We start from the raw sequence: 16,034 nt of genomic DNA, 5'->3' as shown, positions 1-16,034 counted from the left end.
TGATGGTCTTCCCTCATAGTAGTGTCACGAGGCAACTATATATTCCCATGACAATTATTGCCAGTAATCATGTACAGTGGCTAATTCCTGCCAAGTCTTCCTGAAACAACACAGAGGGAACATCCAGCTTCCTGTAGCTCTATTACACAACTTCACTGAAATTCATTGAGGTATTGACAATGGTGTCTTTGTTGCCTCCAAGGTGTTCTTGACTAACATGAATTCACCACATCCAAACTCACAGGTAACTAGTGCTCACAATCATTACAGCCTGTATTTACAGCAAACCTGATTTGCAACGTACTAGATCGTTACTTGAAATTCTCTTATGTCACTATTGCAAAATCTGAACAGACAATCTTTCAGATGTAGAAACACACCAACCAACTTTCATTTTTCTCGTGTCAGTGTATTTCCATGTATCCTGAAATGGAATGCATCAAACACCTACACCCAAACTACCATGTACTTTCACAATGCCCAAAAATGAGATGAATTCTATTCACTCTTCTTTCCACATTTCCAAAAGCAGCCTCACAAAATCATAATCTCTGCAAGATATGGGCTCTTATAAAGATAACCCGTTGCTTTCAATCACACCTATCCTTAATGTTGGATAAACTATAAAATCTATGTTTTCATTCCTTGCTCATCGTCACTGCTCTTCCAAATCTAATCATTTCAAATTTGTTACATATCAATATTTCATCTCTTCTGAGGTTTCTTTTCCACATTTATCTAATTTACCTAATCATTACTTGTTGCTTCATTCCTGTGGTATACATGTCATCTACATTTCTCTTTCCCTTCTCTATCATGTCACTGCAGCCCACTCAGAGAGAAGTGGGGTTCCAACAGTTTCTATGGATTAGGTTGTTATTTAAGTGCTTCCCTCTTATTGCTTCGCATAAATATACCAGACGGGAGGCCCTAGCCACATGACGTTCATTCATTAATAGGAAAGTTCTTTTAACATCGTCACAGTTAATCTCATCCCTATTCTTACCCGATTACACTGTTGACCCATCCGAATGACAGCAGGAAACTTAAAACTACCCTTTCTATCTTCTTCTCTGCCATTTTCAAATTCTCAAACTTCAGTTTTCATCTTACTTGTGACTCACTGCTTTCAATTGCTGTATCCTGCAGTTTTTCCTATATGTAGAGTAAGGGGTAACTTTAATGTCTATTCTTAAAGTAAGAATCAGTATTCTAAAAACCAAACAATATGGCAACCTTCGTATTTCTGTGAGAATGTGTTGCTGCCTTGAAAGTCAGCATTTTTAATACCATCACAATTTTTTATTGCTTTGTCACATTCAACTAAAGAAAATGGTATTTCAAATCACATAAACAAAGTAAATATAAAAGAGACATAGCTAATGTTATAACATCTTATTTAACTGTTCAACAATATTTGATTACCACTGAGTTTGACTGATTATTTGAGTGAGCTCCTTTTCCACTGAGTGTGACAGTAATTGGTTGTCTTCTAGAGGAAGGCTTCGATTCAGGTTTTTTTGAATTCCACTTGTTTCCTGGTGGAAAATTTCGTGATCTGCTTGGTGCAGCCTATAAAGACAGACAACTCAAAATACAATTCTACCATTAACAATAAATATTTGGTTTGATATGGGTAATTAAGTATAGTATGTTCACAATGCCCTGGATGAGGGGTCCCTAGTTAGTTATCAGCGGAAGCCTGTAGAAGTCAGTCAATTCAGGCCAAGCGTGTTCTGTGTTCAACCACTGCCAACAATGGTGATCTAACAATACACTCTCTCTCTCTCTCTCTCTCTCTGTCTGTGTGTGTGTGTGTGTGTGTGTGTGTGTGTGTGTGTGTGTGTGTGTGTGTGTGTGTGTGTTCTGTTGCCAAAGCAGTAAGACACATTGTTGCACACTCGGTTCAAGAAAGGACACAGACAAAAGTACGTTGAAATTCTTGTGTCTACCAAAAGATCAATGCATGAAGTATACATCATCATCATCATCATCATTATTCCCAAAACCATCCCTCTCCCACCACTCCCAGAACACTGTGAACAAACAATAAATACACATCAACACAAATAAACGCTAACTGTTTAGTGTGGTGTGAATGTAAGCTGCATAATGATGATAATATCTACAAGTGGATCCAAGTGTCTACATAACAACTATCAAAATATTAACAAAAGTGGCACAAGAGTGGCAACAGGCGTGGGTTAATTACAACTGCCCACATTTGTCATGTGGAAACCCAAACTCACCTCAATTAACTGAAAGAGATACAAGCAAATGAAAATGCACAATATACCTTACACTTTGATGACAAGTCCATAACTTTCCTGATGAATCCCCTTTCCTCTGTTCTATCTAAACTCAGTGCTTAAGTATATTAGACCCATACTTACAGTAAGACTTATTTCCCACATTATACAGATACGTTCCTCAAAGATTGCATTTTCAATTTCACGAAGACTGACTACATTATTCAACATGGTGGTGTTGCTGTCAAGGTTCCTCCAAGCCATAATCTGTAGGTAGTGGTCGTCTACTGCAGTAGTGCCCCTTGGGCGGCCCGAGCAAGCCATGTCATCGACAGTTCCTGTCTCTCTGTATCTCCTCCATGTCCAAACAACAGCGCTTTGGTTCACTCCGAGACGCCTGGACCCTTCCCTTGTTGAGAGCCCTTCTTGGCACAAAATAACAATGCGAACATGATCAAACGGCAGTATTGACCATCTAGGCATTGTTGAACTACAGACAACATGAGCCATATACCACCATCCTGGTGGAATGACTGAAACTGATCGGCTGTCAGACCCCCCCTCCATCTAAAAGGCACTGCTCATATATGGCTGTTTATATCTTTGGGCGGGTTTAGTGAAGTCTCTGAACAGTCAAAGGGACTGTATCTGTGACACAATATCCATAGTCAACGCTTATCTTCAGGACTTCTGAGTACTGGGGTGATGCAAAACTTTTCCGATGTGTGTATTTAATAACTATCATATAAATGAAACTGCAATCTATAAAGGGATGGAATATGAAAGTATTACGTGACACAATATACACTAAGCATACTCATGCTACTGTGTTTGTCACATTAGGTTTTTTTCTGTCTGAATAGCTGGTATGTAATGTGCCCAACATTCAGACTAGTCATCATACATACATAAAAATAAGGATCTATTTCCCAAATAATAATATAAAGTCTAGCCCAGAAGCTGCAGTAAATACACCACCATGTTGATAAGCTGCTCCATCCCAGTACAAAATTCTGTACAGTCCTAACTGCACTCATATATTCCTCCTAAAGCAAGCAAAGAAGAAGAAATTAAAAGAAATTATGAAATTTCCTCTTGTACCTGTTGACCTTTAACATCTGCTCTTGAACTTTTTAAAATAATCACATGTAGCACCACTGTTGCGATTTGTAAAGGATTGGGGAAGTTTTACTCCCATAATTTGGAAAAAAAAAAAAAAAAAATTATCAAATGCCATAGCAAACCAACAGTACTTACATTCTTTAATGGAAATTTCAGTTTTTTGGGTGCAGACTTCTGCTTAGCTACCAAAGCAGCCAAATGAGCAGTGTTTTCTTTAGGGATGGTATCAAACATCAATTCACCATTTGAACCAGTGAAAATTCGCATATCTTCAACAGTCTGTAGAAAATGTTCCAAAGATGAATAACCCAGTTCTCTGTATGGAATGCTATGTCCAACTAAGGTTCTGTAGTCTCCTAAAGAAAATAAATATTCACTATTAAAAAATGAAAACAACAAAACAAACATTTTTAACATCGGTACTAATAAACTTTAAAATACTGAACAAGTGGGAAAGGCATTTTTGCCGTATTAAAACAAATCTATCACCCCACAGTTAACATTCTCTCTGGGTTATCATTCTTGTGCAACTGTGTTTTTGACAGTTTCATGAGCAACCATACACTGTTAATATTTTTTTTTAGCTGAAATTTGAGCTTGATGCAACGGAGAAAATACACAAGAAAAATAAAATTATCTAGAACAAATACAACGTGCCCTATTACACTCTCGATTGAATTATTTTGTATTTGGAGTTGCAAGAACAGCCATGTTGTTTCAAATAGCCAAATCTTATGGCTTTTTTAAACTTGTCTTAGTCACATCTCAAACAATTTAGAAGAGTTCGGCTTGTGCTTCGGCCTTTCTTCCTGACTTTTTCAGATGGTAAGTCTGGACATAATAAATAGCTTAAGCAAGTCTTTCCTTATCCTGCCTGGTAAGTCTTTCCTAAACCCAGCATTCTGAGCAACTTTTCCGTAACTCTCCCCATTTTCTAAACCTCATCAGTCCTTCTCCTTCATCCCTCTTCCTCCCCCTTCAACCCTTCTGCCAGGAGGAGGAGGAGTCACTCACTCCAAAAGCTTGCAAATTTTCACTACTTTCATAATGTGTTTTCTCTTGCCACCAACTGGCGAATTAGTTATCTATCCACTCACATTTTCAAAAACTGATTATTTTCACTGGTTAATAACATAATCATTAGAAATGAGAAGTTCTGTATACACCCAGTCAGTCTCAGTACTTAGGCTAGAAACACACATTCACCAAGTCTGTTATGTAACAACAGTAAGCTTAGAACCTTACCCACTCGATAAATTTCTGTAGTTGCCCACGATACAGGCTCACGCACTCAATATTTATTGCTCAATATGTATTACAAATACTGAGCTGAAATCAGTATTGATAGTTTGCACAATATACTGAGAAAGCAATCCTGCCGGAGGAGCATCCTCAATTCAGTATTATAGTAGAGACTGAAAATACTGCACAAGTTGAAAAGGTTCTTTTTTTTTTTTTTTTTTTTTTTCAATCATTAGACCACAACCAGTTTCAGGCTATTACATGCTCATCATCAGGTGATGCTACAAATAAACAAGAGACTGGAGCTAATAATAATTTTTATATGCACTAGTACACATGAGAAAAGCAAAAAAGAATAAACAAGTAACATTTTCAGAAAACAGTGATCAGGCTAGGTGTGGTAAAACATACGTTAATACCGAAGTGACATCAGACAATACAATGGATAACAGCCTGGGTAAAGAAATATGGAATGAACACCATAATGCTTACAATTTGCGTTGCGGGCACAAGTGCCATGACAGAGATAATAGAACGTGGTGTACCACCAGCAACCGTAGGGAACAGAGGAGCTTACATGAAGGAGGAAGTCAACTGGTAAACTAGATGGACAAAACTATTGCCAACAGTTGATAGGAAGAATAATGCCAGACCAATTAGCCCAATCATTCAAATTTAAATTAGTGCTTTACATGCAAAAGGGAAAAAAACAATACAAAAAAATTTCACGAAAAACATTAAGTGCACATTATGAGTGGTAAAAGAATATACTGAATCAGGGGCATAATAGAACTGAAGTAAAACTCCTAAATGGAAGCCTGCGCAAAGCTTACACAAACCCATAAAACACTATTTTTTTATCTTTTTCATTTGTGCATAAACCATAAAACACAACACATTTTTTTTTTCTTTTTCATGAGTGGCACACAAATTTTAATTTAATTGGGACACCTATGGTAACATGGAATAATGGGCCACACTCACGAGCTAAAAGAACATATACATGTGTCACTCCTATTAAAAAACAACTTACTGCTAAGCAAAATGGACAATAGCTCAATCTTTAAGTCCTCATTTTGAAAAACTCCTGTAACTTTTAATAGTTAGCAGTAACAGCAATAAAGGAAAACACTGAAAATAGGAGCAATACAGCAAGGTAACAAAACCTACGTAAAAGCTCGCGACTCAACTAGGCTTACGTAAGATAAGACATGAAACAATTAAATTCTGCATCGTGAATAACAGGCAAATTTAAATTTAATGACACAGATAATTATGCACAATAACACACCATAGCCATAGACTAAAAAATTGAAAATATGCAAACTTCTAGTCTTCACTATGGGAAATAGTGAAATACATTTGCCTATTTCCCATAGTGAAGACTTCAAGGTCCAGCCAGTTTCTATCCTGCATAGCTGTAAAATGTTCTTTTTTAATAAAAGTTTGAATATTTTTACTTTTTAGTCTGTGACTATGGCACATTATTGTGCATCATCTGCATCCCAAAAAATTAAAATTTGCCTGTCATCCATAATGTAAAGTTTATTTAACTCTCACATCTTTATCTTATGCAAGCCTTGTTGAGCCGCTGGCTTTCAGTTAAGTGTTATTACCTTGCTGTATTGCTCCTAGTTTCAATGTGTCCCTTTGTTGCCGTTACTGTTAGCTATTAAATAGTATACAGGTTTTTGACAGTGGGACTCTCTTGGCTTAGCAGCAAGATGTTTTTGTTAATAGGAGTGACACTTGTAGGTTCTTTTAGTTCACGACTATGGCTTTATATTCCATGTCACCATACGTGTCAACACTAAACTAAAATATGCATGCCACTCGTAAAGAAGAAAAAGATTCATTGTGTTTTACGGTTTGTGTGTAAGCTCTAAGTTGCTGGTTAGGAATTTTATGACAGTTCTGTTCAGACCCCGTTACCATCCATAACGTAGTCTTAATGCTTTTCATGCAACTTTCTCTTTAATATTTTCTCGTTTTTCATGTAAATCACTAAGTCAAATTGTGAATTGCCAAGTTAGTTGGTCTCGTGTTATTCGTCCCGTCAACAGATGGCAGTATTTTCACCAATCACCAATCAGTTTACTTCCTCCTCCGAGTAAACTGCTCCACGCTCTGCACTCACTGGTGGCACATTGCGTCCTATTCTCTCCTTCGTGGCACCTGGGGCTGCAAAACAAAACTTCAGTGTCCTGATGCTCATTCCATACTTCTTTACCCAAACAGTTGCCCACTGTACTGCCTGGTATCGCTTTGGCATTGATTTATGTTTCACAGCACCTAACCCCACCACTTTTGTCTAAAAATGTTATATAGCATTTGTTTTTGTTCCCTAGTGCAAATAAAAAATTATTATTAGCTTCGATTTCTTGTTAATTTGAGCATCACATCTGATTATGGGCACATAATAGCCCATAACCGGTTGTGGTCTAAGCATTGGAAAATAAAAAAGCTTTACAACTGAAGAGCTATTTTCTATCTCCACAATATTGAAGAAGATGGAACAGTTCTAAAACTATTGACACTCATTCAATATAATATGCACAATATTGTTCCATGTGAGAGAGGTATTGTTCAATACATATCAGTTCCTGGTGAGACCAAGAGAAATTCAATTCCAAATGAATTTCTGCAAAGAAAAGAAAAAGTAAATAATAACAATCAGAATGTGAGCTGGAAGATGTAAATGAAAGCACTATGTGTTACTTTAAAGAGATGAAGTCCTTGGTTTGATCAGAAAATCCCGGGTGCCAATTGAAAACATTGTGTCATGACAGTACAGTGAAATGTTTATGTTTCTTGCAGCTGTTCTCATAACTGACAAACAAAATCTTGTCGGCTGTATAGTGAGCATACACGTTTATTTTTCGTGCAACATTTGTCAAAGTTCATATTAAGATCATGTAGATTTCCATCACCATTATTGTTTTATCTTTTTTGTAGCAGTAGTTACAGTAGAGAAATACGTGGAAAACATGTACATGGTAAATTATACAGTTCACTTGTTTAATTGTAATTAGTAGTAGTTGTGGCTTACCAAACTATGCTGTGAAGTAAGAGTCCCTGATCCACTGAAATACTCAAAAAATGGTTCTCAGACTTGCTTCCATATTTCACAACTTCTGCTTATGTTTTGAAGGGCAAGCAACTCTGTCACAATCCATACAAATTCCATATCATCAATTGCAGACATGTTCTTTTTGTAGGCAAAGTTCTAACTGATGAATGTCAGACATAAATGTTGCACAGTAATATTGTGCCATTCTATTTCAAATAATATATTGACACAATACCATTATGTTAATAATACAGATTGTGTGAGAGTTGCTTTACAGACTATATAAATCAACTTCACTCTGGCAAAAACACCTGCAAGTCTACAAAAACAGTGTAGACAGCTGAGTACATAAATAAAAATAACTTTTATACCATCATGTGAATGAGGTATATAAAACTTTTAAAATGGGAAAGTCATAGGATGTTTTATGAATCAAAGCAGATCAGATCTTGTCCAGAACACGTAAAGGCCATAATGTATGCCTCTGCTTCCATAATGAAAATATACAGTTACTGTTACCCTAAACTGCCTGTGCACTTCCAGCTATGACTAAGGAACTATGCAACATCATTTATTTAGTTATTTATTGTGTAGGGAGATAAAACATCAACAGTCTTAGCCAGCTATAGCCCACACAGAAACTGAGTTTATTGTGCAGATTCTCTCCCAGTGCCAGTTCCTCTAAAAAGTAGTAGGAAACCCTTCACTAGTTGTTTATTAGACACATTTTCTTCAGGAATCAGTGATCTGAATGTTCCGTGTCTTAAGTAACATCATTATTATTGACAGTGCTTGTTCAACACACAGTATCATCAACAAAAATTGTGTAATAGGTGAAGCGTTCACCAAATTGCCAAGCACTGTGGTAACATATCTGCCTCCCATGAGTGATCTGTTCAGTTCTCTCGATGACTGTCTACACAATCTAATCATGTGAAGGAAACTGAAGTGTTGAAACAAATTAATTTTGTAGGTCCAATTAAAAAGTCTTATGAAGAGTGTGATCATTCATACTTACACACATATTGTGAACACAACATCAAGAATTACAATACCATTTACATTGATCTGAAACAGGAGGAGCTGGTGTTGCACATTGATTCTCTGAAGAACTGCATTATCAAAAAATCAAGGAAATGAAATGTGAGCTCACTGAGCAACAGACATCATCCAATTCAGTGGCATACGGTCAGCCATATGAGAAAATAGGTTTGTCTTCAGTCTTAAATGGTGTAGTATCTTATTCACTGAAGCTTGGTAAATATGCCATCACCATATTTCAGAGAAGCACATTATTTGATATTACAGAACAAAAATCTAACAATCAAAAGTGGACACTCAGTCAAATGCAGGAACATTACAGTTAAGAAACAGATTTATGTCTCTCCAGTTTAATAACATGCAATGGGCTTAGGGTTTCTAATTTATTTGAACTTTTTTTGAAATATCTCATGAAAAGGGTGCTGTTGATAAAACATAAGGGGATTAAATGAATTTTGTTTGACCACATAAACCACAAGGAGAAAACGTTCAACAAAAATAAAGTTTCTTAGTAAGTACAATAAATCTGATTTAAGCTTTCATATTTCCATAAGAACATGGGCAGAGCTCACATTTCAAGGGAAAAGATTAAAGAAATTTCCTTAGAGCCATTTTTATCATCGGAGGGAGCTTATGTTTATGGAGCCGATCCATATGACTGAAAGAATTTTAATAAAAAAACATCCATCCTTAAGTAGTATTTAAATCTGCTTAACTGATGGCTATTTAAACTTTTGCAGGGGGCAAACTTTCATGCTATTTTCAAAACATGTCCTGTAATCTATGATGTATAAAGTGACTGCACTTGTGTTATGAATCTGTGTAGTTGCATTAAAAAAAAGCAAGAGCAAAGTGTCGCAATCTTAACAGTACTGTTTTCAGAAATCACCTTAATGCAAAGTGCTACTTTATATCGGAGAAAATGAGACATGGGCATACAATAGCAGTAACAGCTTGAGAGCACCTACATATTTCATTGTTTTTTCCTGTTTTAGATCTGCAGGTACTCAAATAACATTTATGCACTGTATATGGCACCTTCCCTGGGTCACATTCCTAACATTACCACAGCTTCTTTTAATTTGATATATCCTGGACTGGTCTGTAGACTAATCCACTGCAGTAACAAAAAATTACACTAAAATAGTACAAACCTATGAGCAAAGATTAATGTAATGGGATATTGCACACCCAGTGATCTAGGGGTTCCAGCTCAATTATCTTCAGTTCTGTTGACATGTGGACCAAATGTACCTAATAACTTGCATGAACTTCTGTGAAGCTTCAGCTTACTCTGTAATTTGGACTAAGTTCGACAATCCATTATTCCTGACCCAAAGGAGTTATGGCACTACAAATTCTAATAGAGACATCTTATTTTTTGTAAGATATGGGAACAGCCTAACGAACATGAAGTCAAAAGACAGATCAGTTACATTACTCACAGAAAAGGAATTATAGCCTTGCAGATTGAAAAGAGAAAATGTTAATGTGTTATTAGCAAACAGCAGGAATATCCGTGGAAAGGTCCCAGAATTAGTCTAGCTTCTGAAAATAGAAGTGAACAACAGCAAAATCCTAAATTTGGATATGAATATACATCACAAGGATAGATTAGGCACCAGTCGTGGTAGTGTATTTATTTCCTTAATGAAATCTATAGCATCTACTGAGGTTACTACAGATTCCAAATGTGAAATAATTTGGATGAAATTAAGTATTAAAAATTGGTCAAATATGTTAACTGGATGCATTTACTGGCCGTCTGTGTCATGAGTTATAGTGGCAGAATGCTTCAGACACAACTTGAGACTGTCATGAGAATGTTATCATGCTACTGCAATGAGTGGAGGCACCAACTAGCTAGCTATAGAAAGGGAGAATCATGCAATAAAAACTGACGGCAGAGAAGCAGATCTGTATGAGGCTGTTCTGAAAGTTTTGTCTGAAAATTAAAATACTTTGAGCAGCTAGCAAGAGAACAGAAGTGTGAAGGCAACGTCTTAGACCTCCTAATAACTAAGAGAGCCAAACTTCTCATATCAGTCAACATCGAGAAATACATTGTATGTCTCTGACAGCATCAATATAATATCTAAGTACACAAAATCAAATATTCATCCCTGAGGACAGAGATATTGGGCACTAATGGATAAAACTCAGAAATATTGAGCAATATGCTTTGGGCAAATATGTACCTTGCAAGGTTGTGAGAAATGGAGAAGACTCGCCATGGTTCAATAGCCATATTAAAGAGTTGATGAGAGAGTAAAGACTGCTTCATCCCCCAATTTAATCAAAGTCACAACATAGTGTAAGTAATGTGAATGAAGCATAACTGTGTATAAGAAGTGTAATGCAAGGAGCATTCAACAAATCCGAAATTAAAAATTTTGCCAAATGATCTGTCAAACTCCCAAGAAGATTTTGTCTTATGTTAAGTCAGTCACTATTCATTCAGTGTCCACACATTTGCCAAAACAGATGACTGAAATACAGCATTCTTCCAAAATCATTTCGCTGTGGAAGATCGTGATACAGTTCCAAAATTCAATTATCGCACCAATTCCGAAATCACATATACTGAAGTAAACATTCACAGAATATAAAATCAACTAAAACTGCTCAACTGTGGAAAAGCAACTGGACTGGATGAGATTTCTATGAGGTTCTACAGAGATTATGCAAAAAAGGAAAAATATGCAGGCCATTCTGGTTTTCTAAAAGGATCACAGGACAGACACACATAATTGCAGGCATATATCAATTATGTCAATCTGTTGTAAACTTATGGAACATGTTTCATGCTCGTGCTTTGTGATGTTTTTTGAAAACAAAAACTTTTATAAAAACCAACATAGATTCCGCAAACATAGACCTTGCAAAACTCCACTCTCTCACCGGTGGTGAAAAAAATTATGTCTGCTGTGATGAATTTTATTTCCTTCTTATAGTGTGACACCACCATTTTGTATGTGCTACTGCCACTCCCACCTTAAGCAAGAATGAAGGTTCAGCATAGAAGATATCAATTTTCTGTACCCTCTATCTGGTATGGTAAAGCAATCACTATGAAGATAGCGAAATTTAACAGTGAAATCTATTGCAAATAAAACTAAAACCTGTAAATACAGGTGAAAATGTTATCCCTACTACATAAAGATATAGTAAAAGCTATTGCTACACGGTATATCAAAGACGGATATCTGGAGATCCCATAACTCTGGTCTATCATATTACTCAATGCACTGTCACCAGCTGATCAATTACTCTATTGTTGTGATATCGTCTACATCTTCTGCGACTCCTTTCATCAAATGTCCGACTTTGATGGCTTCTGTCATATTCGGATTTGCAATGTTGCCAAGGGCCAAAACATTCATTTTGCCTTGACTTTGGGCCCTATTCTTCAACCACTCTTCAGCTAAACTGACATGCTGTTGACTGTCACCTAATGTTTTCTTTAATCTAGCCTGAAATTTGTCCCACTTATTGAGCTTCTATTTGTTGGGCTTAGCTGTCCAAGTAAAAGTACATATTTGCTAAGCATATCTTGTCATACCACCTGTTGTATTTGATGAATCATTTTGCTGGGTCCTGAACAGCATCTCTGAAAAACACCAGTGGATACTTGATGCGCAACTGACTTACTACTGGCTTAGCATCCACTGATCTCCTGAACATACAGACCATGGGATGAAGTACTGCTTGTATTCCACTTCCTGTCCGTATAGGTGACAGCTCTTGCAGTGTTTGATTAGAGCCATGATGATGTAGATGTCTTGAAGTTACCTGGTATCTGCACCAAACAATGTCACTTTGAAACCGCACTCAAATCCAACTCTGAAGGCACAGCTGACAACGAAGAACAATAGTTAGAATTGAAAGTACGTTTACTACTGACACCAATGTGCAGCCGGAACAGAATTGATCTCTTGGAGTGAGAGTGCAGTTATTTAGACAAAGATTGAATATTCCAGGGATCAGTATTTACACAACAGTCATAAATTCCAGACATACAAACACCAAACAAACTGTATTTAAATGATATATTTCAAATTGTTTTTCACCATTCCAGAAAATGTACATTATCCAGCATCAATTCGTGAGTTTCAGAAGCAGTTCACTTACTTAAAGAAGAGAGCATCCAAAACCCTGATTTCTCCTTTCCTTGTTAAATTTTTTGTCGTCGTGGAATGCAATTGCATGATTCATACTCACTTCCACCAACTATCATCCATTTCATGGCCATAGTATGGCCTGTGTAAACACTTCTAGCACATAAAAGTATTGATGCAAACACTGGTGAGCTACAGTGGCTCACAATGTTGCCAAACAGGTGCTACAATTCATGTAGCCATCAATGTTGCCTAGCAACATGGCTAGGCTATATTGTCCGCAATATCTAATTCATATGGTTGTGCAAATGTATCTAACACCAGATCTCCAAAATTGACTCTGCCGATGAATATGAAATTTAAGCTTATCAGAGACATCTACTATCATTTTAGTGTCATTTCAGTAAAATATTAAGCTTAATTATGGGATTTTTATAAATACATTTAAATACTGTTTGTTAATTTAGTGATCAATAAAATAACTGTTCCCATTTCTTTTACAAAATGGGTGTGAAGCTTTGATGCCTTATGGAGTCACTTTCCACTGGATTATACTAAACAATATGTTCATAATCCCACACACGTTACTGCCCTGCATTAAGTGACTTAGAAGTTTTTATAGCTGTGTCAGCATTGAATTTGTAATATGAAGGTGACAGAAGACTAATAAAAACCTTGCAGCTTCAAAAGCATTCTCTTCAAAAGAAGAACAGCTGGTTTATGCTTCTGTGAAGAAGCTCCAATTTACATTCATCATGAAGTACTACTCTTTCACTGGTAAGAGTCTTTTACAAATACAATGTTTTACTCTTTTTGGCCAACAGTCCAATACAATACAAAAATGTATGCACTTAACTTGTTTAGAAATGACTGCTTAACAAAAACTGCCCCTCGCGCACAGAAGCTTTTTAACCCACAAGGAAAACTCCACAGATAGGTTTTCTGAAACTATGGCCCAGACGTGTGACATGCAACAACAACAATAACACCTGTTTGTCCATTAACTAAAAAATGTAACTTAATACACAATTTCTGGGGACAAATATCCACAGTACTTGAATACAAATGGAGAAGTCCATCCTTGACATTTGCCTAGAAAGTGTTCTCAATGATAAGGTTGATGAAAGCCACACTCAGCAGTGGGCAGACCGGGTGCTCGCAGACAATTAGAAACATATTCCAAAGATGCCTTGGGCTCACAGACAGTTGAGATAAAAGTCCCACATAGCACTGAACTTGCAGTTGGCTGAGATGCAGGTCCAGCACAGCGTGGCACTCAAGGGTAGCTGATAGAAGCCAGCGAGTATTGAATGGCAGGTGCTCACAGTGCTGGCAAAGTCATCTCCATTTGATATGTCCCTGTACAGCAGAGCATAAATTGGCTGCAGATTGGTCGTGCAACAGCCTAAATACCCACCAACAGATGGATACTGGATACTAGCATAGCATTTAAAGGGCACATGATTTCATGTATGAAAGTGGTGCCTGCAACTGCAGCACAGTTTATTCCAATCTACATACCACACATCAGCAATGATGGCGTCACACGATGCTGTGAAGACTGCGAGGGACATGGCCGGAAAAAGCATGGCGAGTTGTGATAATGTCTGTTATTTACGCACGATCTCTTGCAGTAGTGCTAATATACGCCCAGGGCTGCAGCTACTTACGGTACACATCTGTAAGAATAGTGGCCATGTCCCAAGATAGCAACCTGGTGTATACAATAACGAATTTTGTCCAATTTGCCCAGGCAAAATAATTATTTGCATTCAAGCAGACAGAGGAAAATACATAATAAAAACATTTGCTACAGAAAAAAATCAATGAAACATGTGTTGCTTATTGAAACAAAAACTGGTCAAGAAATCGGATTTTCAAACTTTTATGAATTATTTCTGAAGTGGCAAAGTAATGTGTGACTGTAGGCACAGCAGGCTGGAACACATTCATTCCTTAACATGTCCTTTCACTCAAGCTCTGCTAGCACTGAGCTGAACTTCCAAAATAAAATCACTTGTGGCACTTCAGGTAAGGACCTGTTTACACTTTTGGCGTTACTGAAAAAAACACTAGAATTAGTTAGTTAATGATTCTGATAATTTATTCATCCATAATATACGCTTTGTTGACACCAGATACAACTTCTTGGCAATTCTTTGTAACACATCCCTATAGGTACTAAGAGAAGCTGTCTGCATTTTTCTCCATAGTTCTAGAATGTTCATAATCTATCATAGTAATTGTAAACTTCACACAATACTCAAACAAGAACACTGCCCAAGTGTCATTTCAGTTCTTCTCTCATGCTATTTATAGTAGCACCCCTTCGTGCCAGGTAACAAAATTTTGGTTAATTATAGGTAATCTGGAATTTGAATGGTGGTGGTGATTTATGACAGATGGTGCTAAACAGCAAGGACATGAGCTCTCTTGCATTAATGATATACCAAAGAAACTTGGGAAAATCTATGGAGAAAGATCAATAAACTAGAAAATTATGTTTCATCCCACTACAAGAATCATAAAGCAACCCCAAGAAGGTGAGCTTCAGAATAGCTCGCTTTAAAATCCCAACGAGACACAGTGAAATCACTTAGTAAAATCATTCATAAAATAGCTGTAAAAGATGTTAACCCTTTAACTGCTCTGAACGTGTTTACGCATGCCACCAGTCCTTCTACCTGGTACTCTAGACTGGTGGCGCGCGTAAACACATTCAGAGCGCACAGGGACAGGTACAAATGCACGTGCATTAACACGACCAGAGCAGTTAAAGGGTTAAAAAAGGAACAGGCAACCATGGCTGAATAATACGTGACCCAGCCACTCTGTGACACATTAAGATCTCACACCCAGTACTTTGGGAAGAATTCCAGACACCACATAAAATCTTAAGACATGATCAACACTTGCCTTATTCTACTTAAAATAGAGGGAAGATCCTGTGGGAGACCCCATTCAACCCTCAGCTCATCATATAAAACACACTCAGTTTAAATATGTTGTACTGACAGCCATGTCCTGCATCTCTGACATACTAGGGGCTCCTCATGATGTAAGAGGAATCCATGTGTCAATGGGCAATGTCCCACTCTAAGCCGAGTAAGGGCCACTTCTTCACATCATCACAAGCAGAAGAAGCTAATCCATGGTCACAGTGAAGTCTTTATGGAACATAGTTTATTATTC

The 16,034-nt window shown here is 37.1% G+C and overlaps 1 protein-coding gene across 3 annotated transcripts in view; it reads right to left on the bottom strand.

The window, feature by feature from the left end:
- The window catches only part of LOC126352187 (tudor domain-containing protein 7-like), a 203,383-nt gene that overhangs the window by 170,734 nt on the left and 16,615 nt on the right, over positions 1-16,034 (bottom strand). For all 3 annotated transcript variants that reach the window (XM_050002669.1, XM_050002668.1, XM_050002667.1), the window contains exons 3-4: positions 3,507-3,727; positions 1,426-1,572 (exon numbers count right to left, since the gene is read on the bottom strand). In XM_050002669.1, the coding sequence (XP_049858626.1) occupies positions 1,426-1,572; positions 3,507-3,727 (368 nt within the window). The remainder of the gene's footprint in view (positions 1-1,425; positions 1,573-3,506; positions 3,728-16,034) is intronic.

The sequence above is a fragment of the Schistocerca gregaria genome, chromosome 1 (genome assembly GCF_023897955.1).
Source record: "Schistocerca gregaria isolate iqSchGreg1 chromosome 1, iqSchGreg1.2, whole genome shotgun sequence".
Taxonomy (NCBI): domain Eukaryota; kingdom Metazoa; phylum Arthropoda; class Insecta; order Orthoptera; family Acrididae; genus Schistocerca; species Schistocerca gregaria.
Note: the sequence above shows the minus strand (reverse complement) of the source record. Positions and strands in the feature narration are given on the sequence as shown.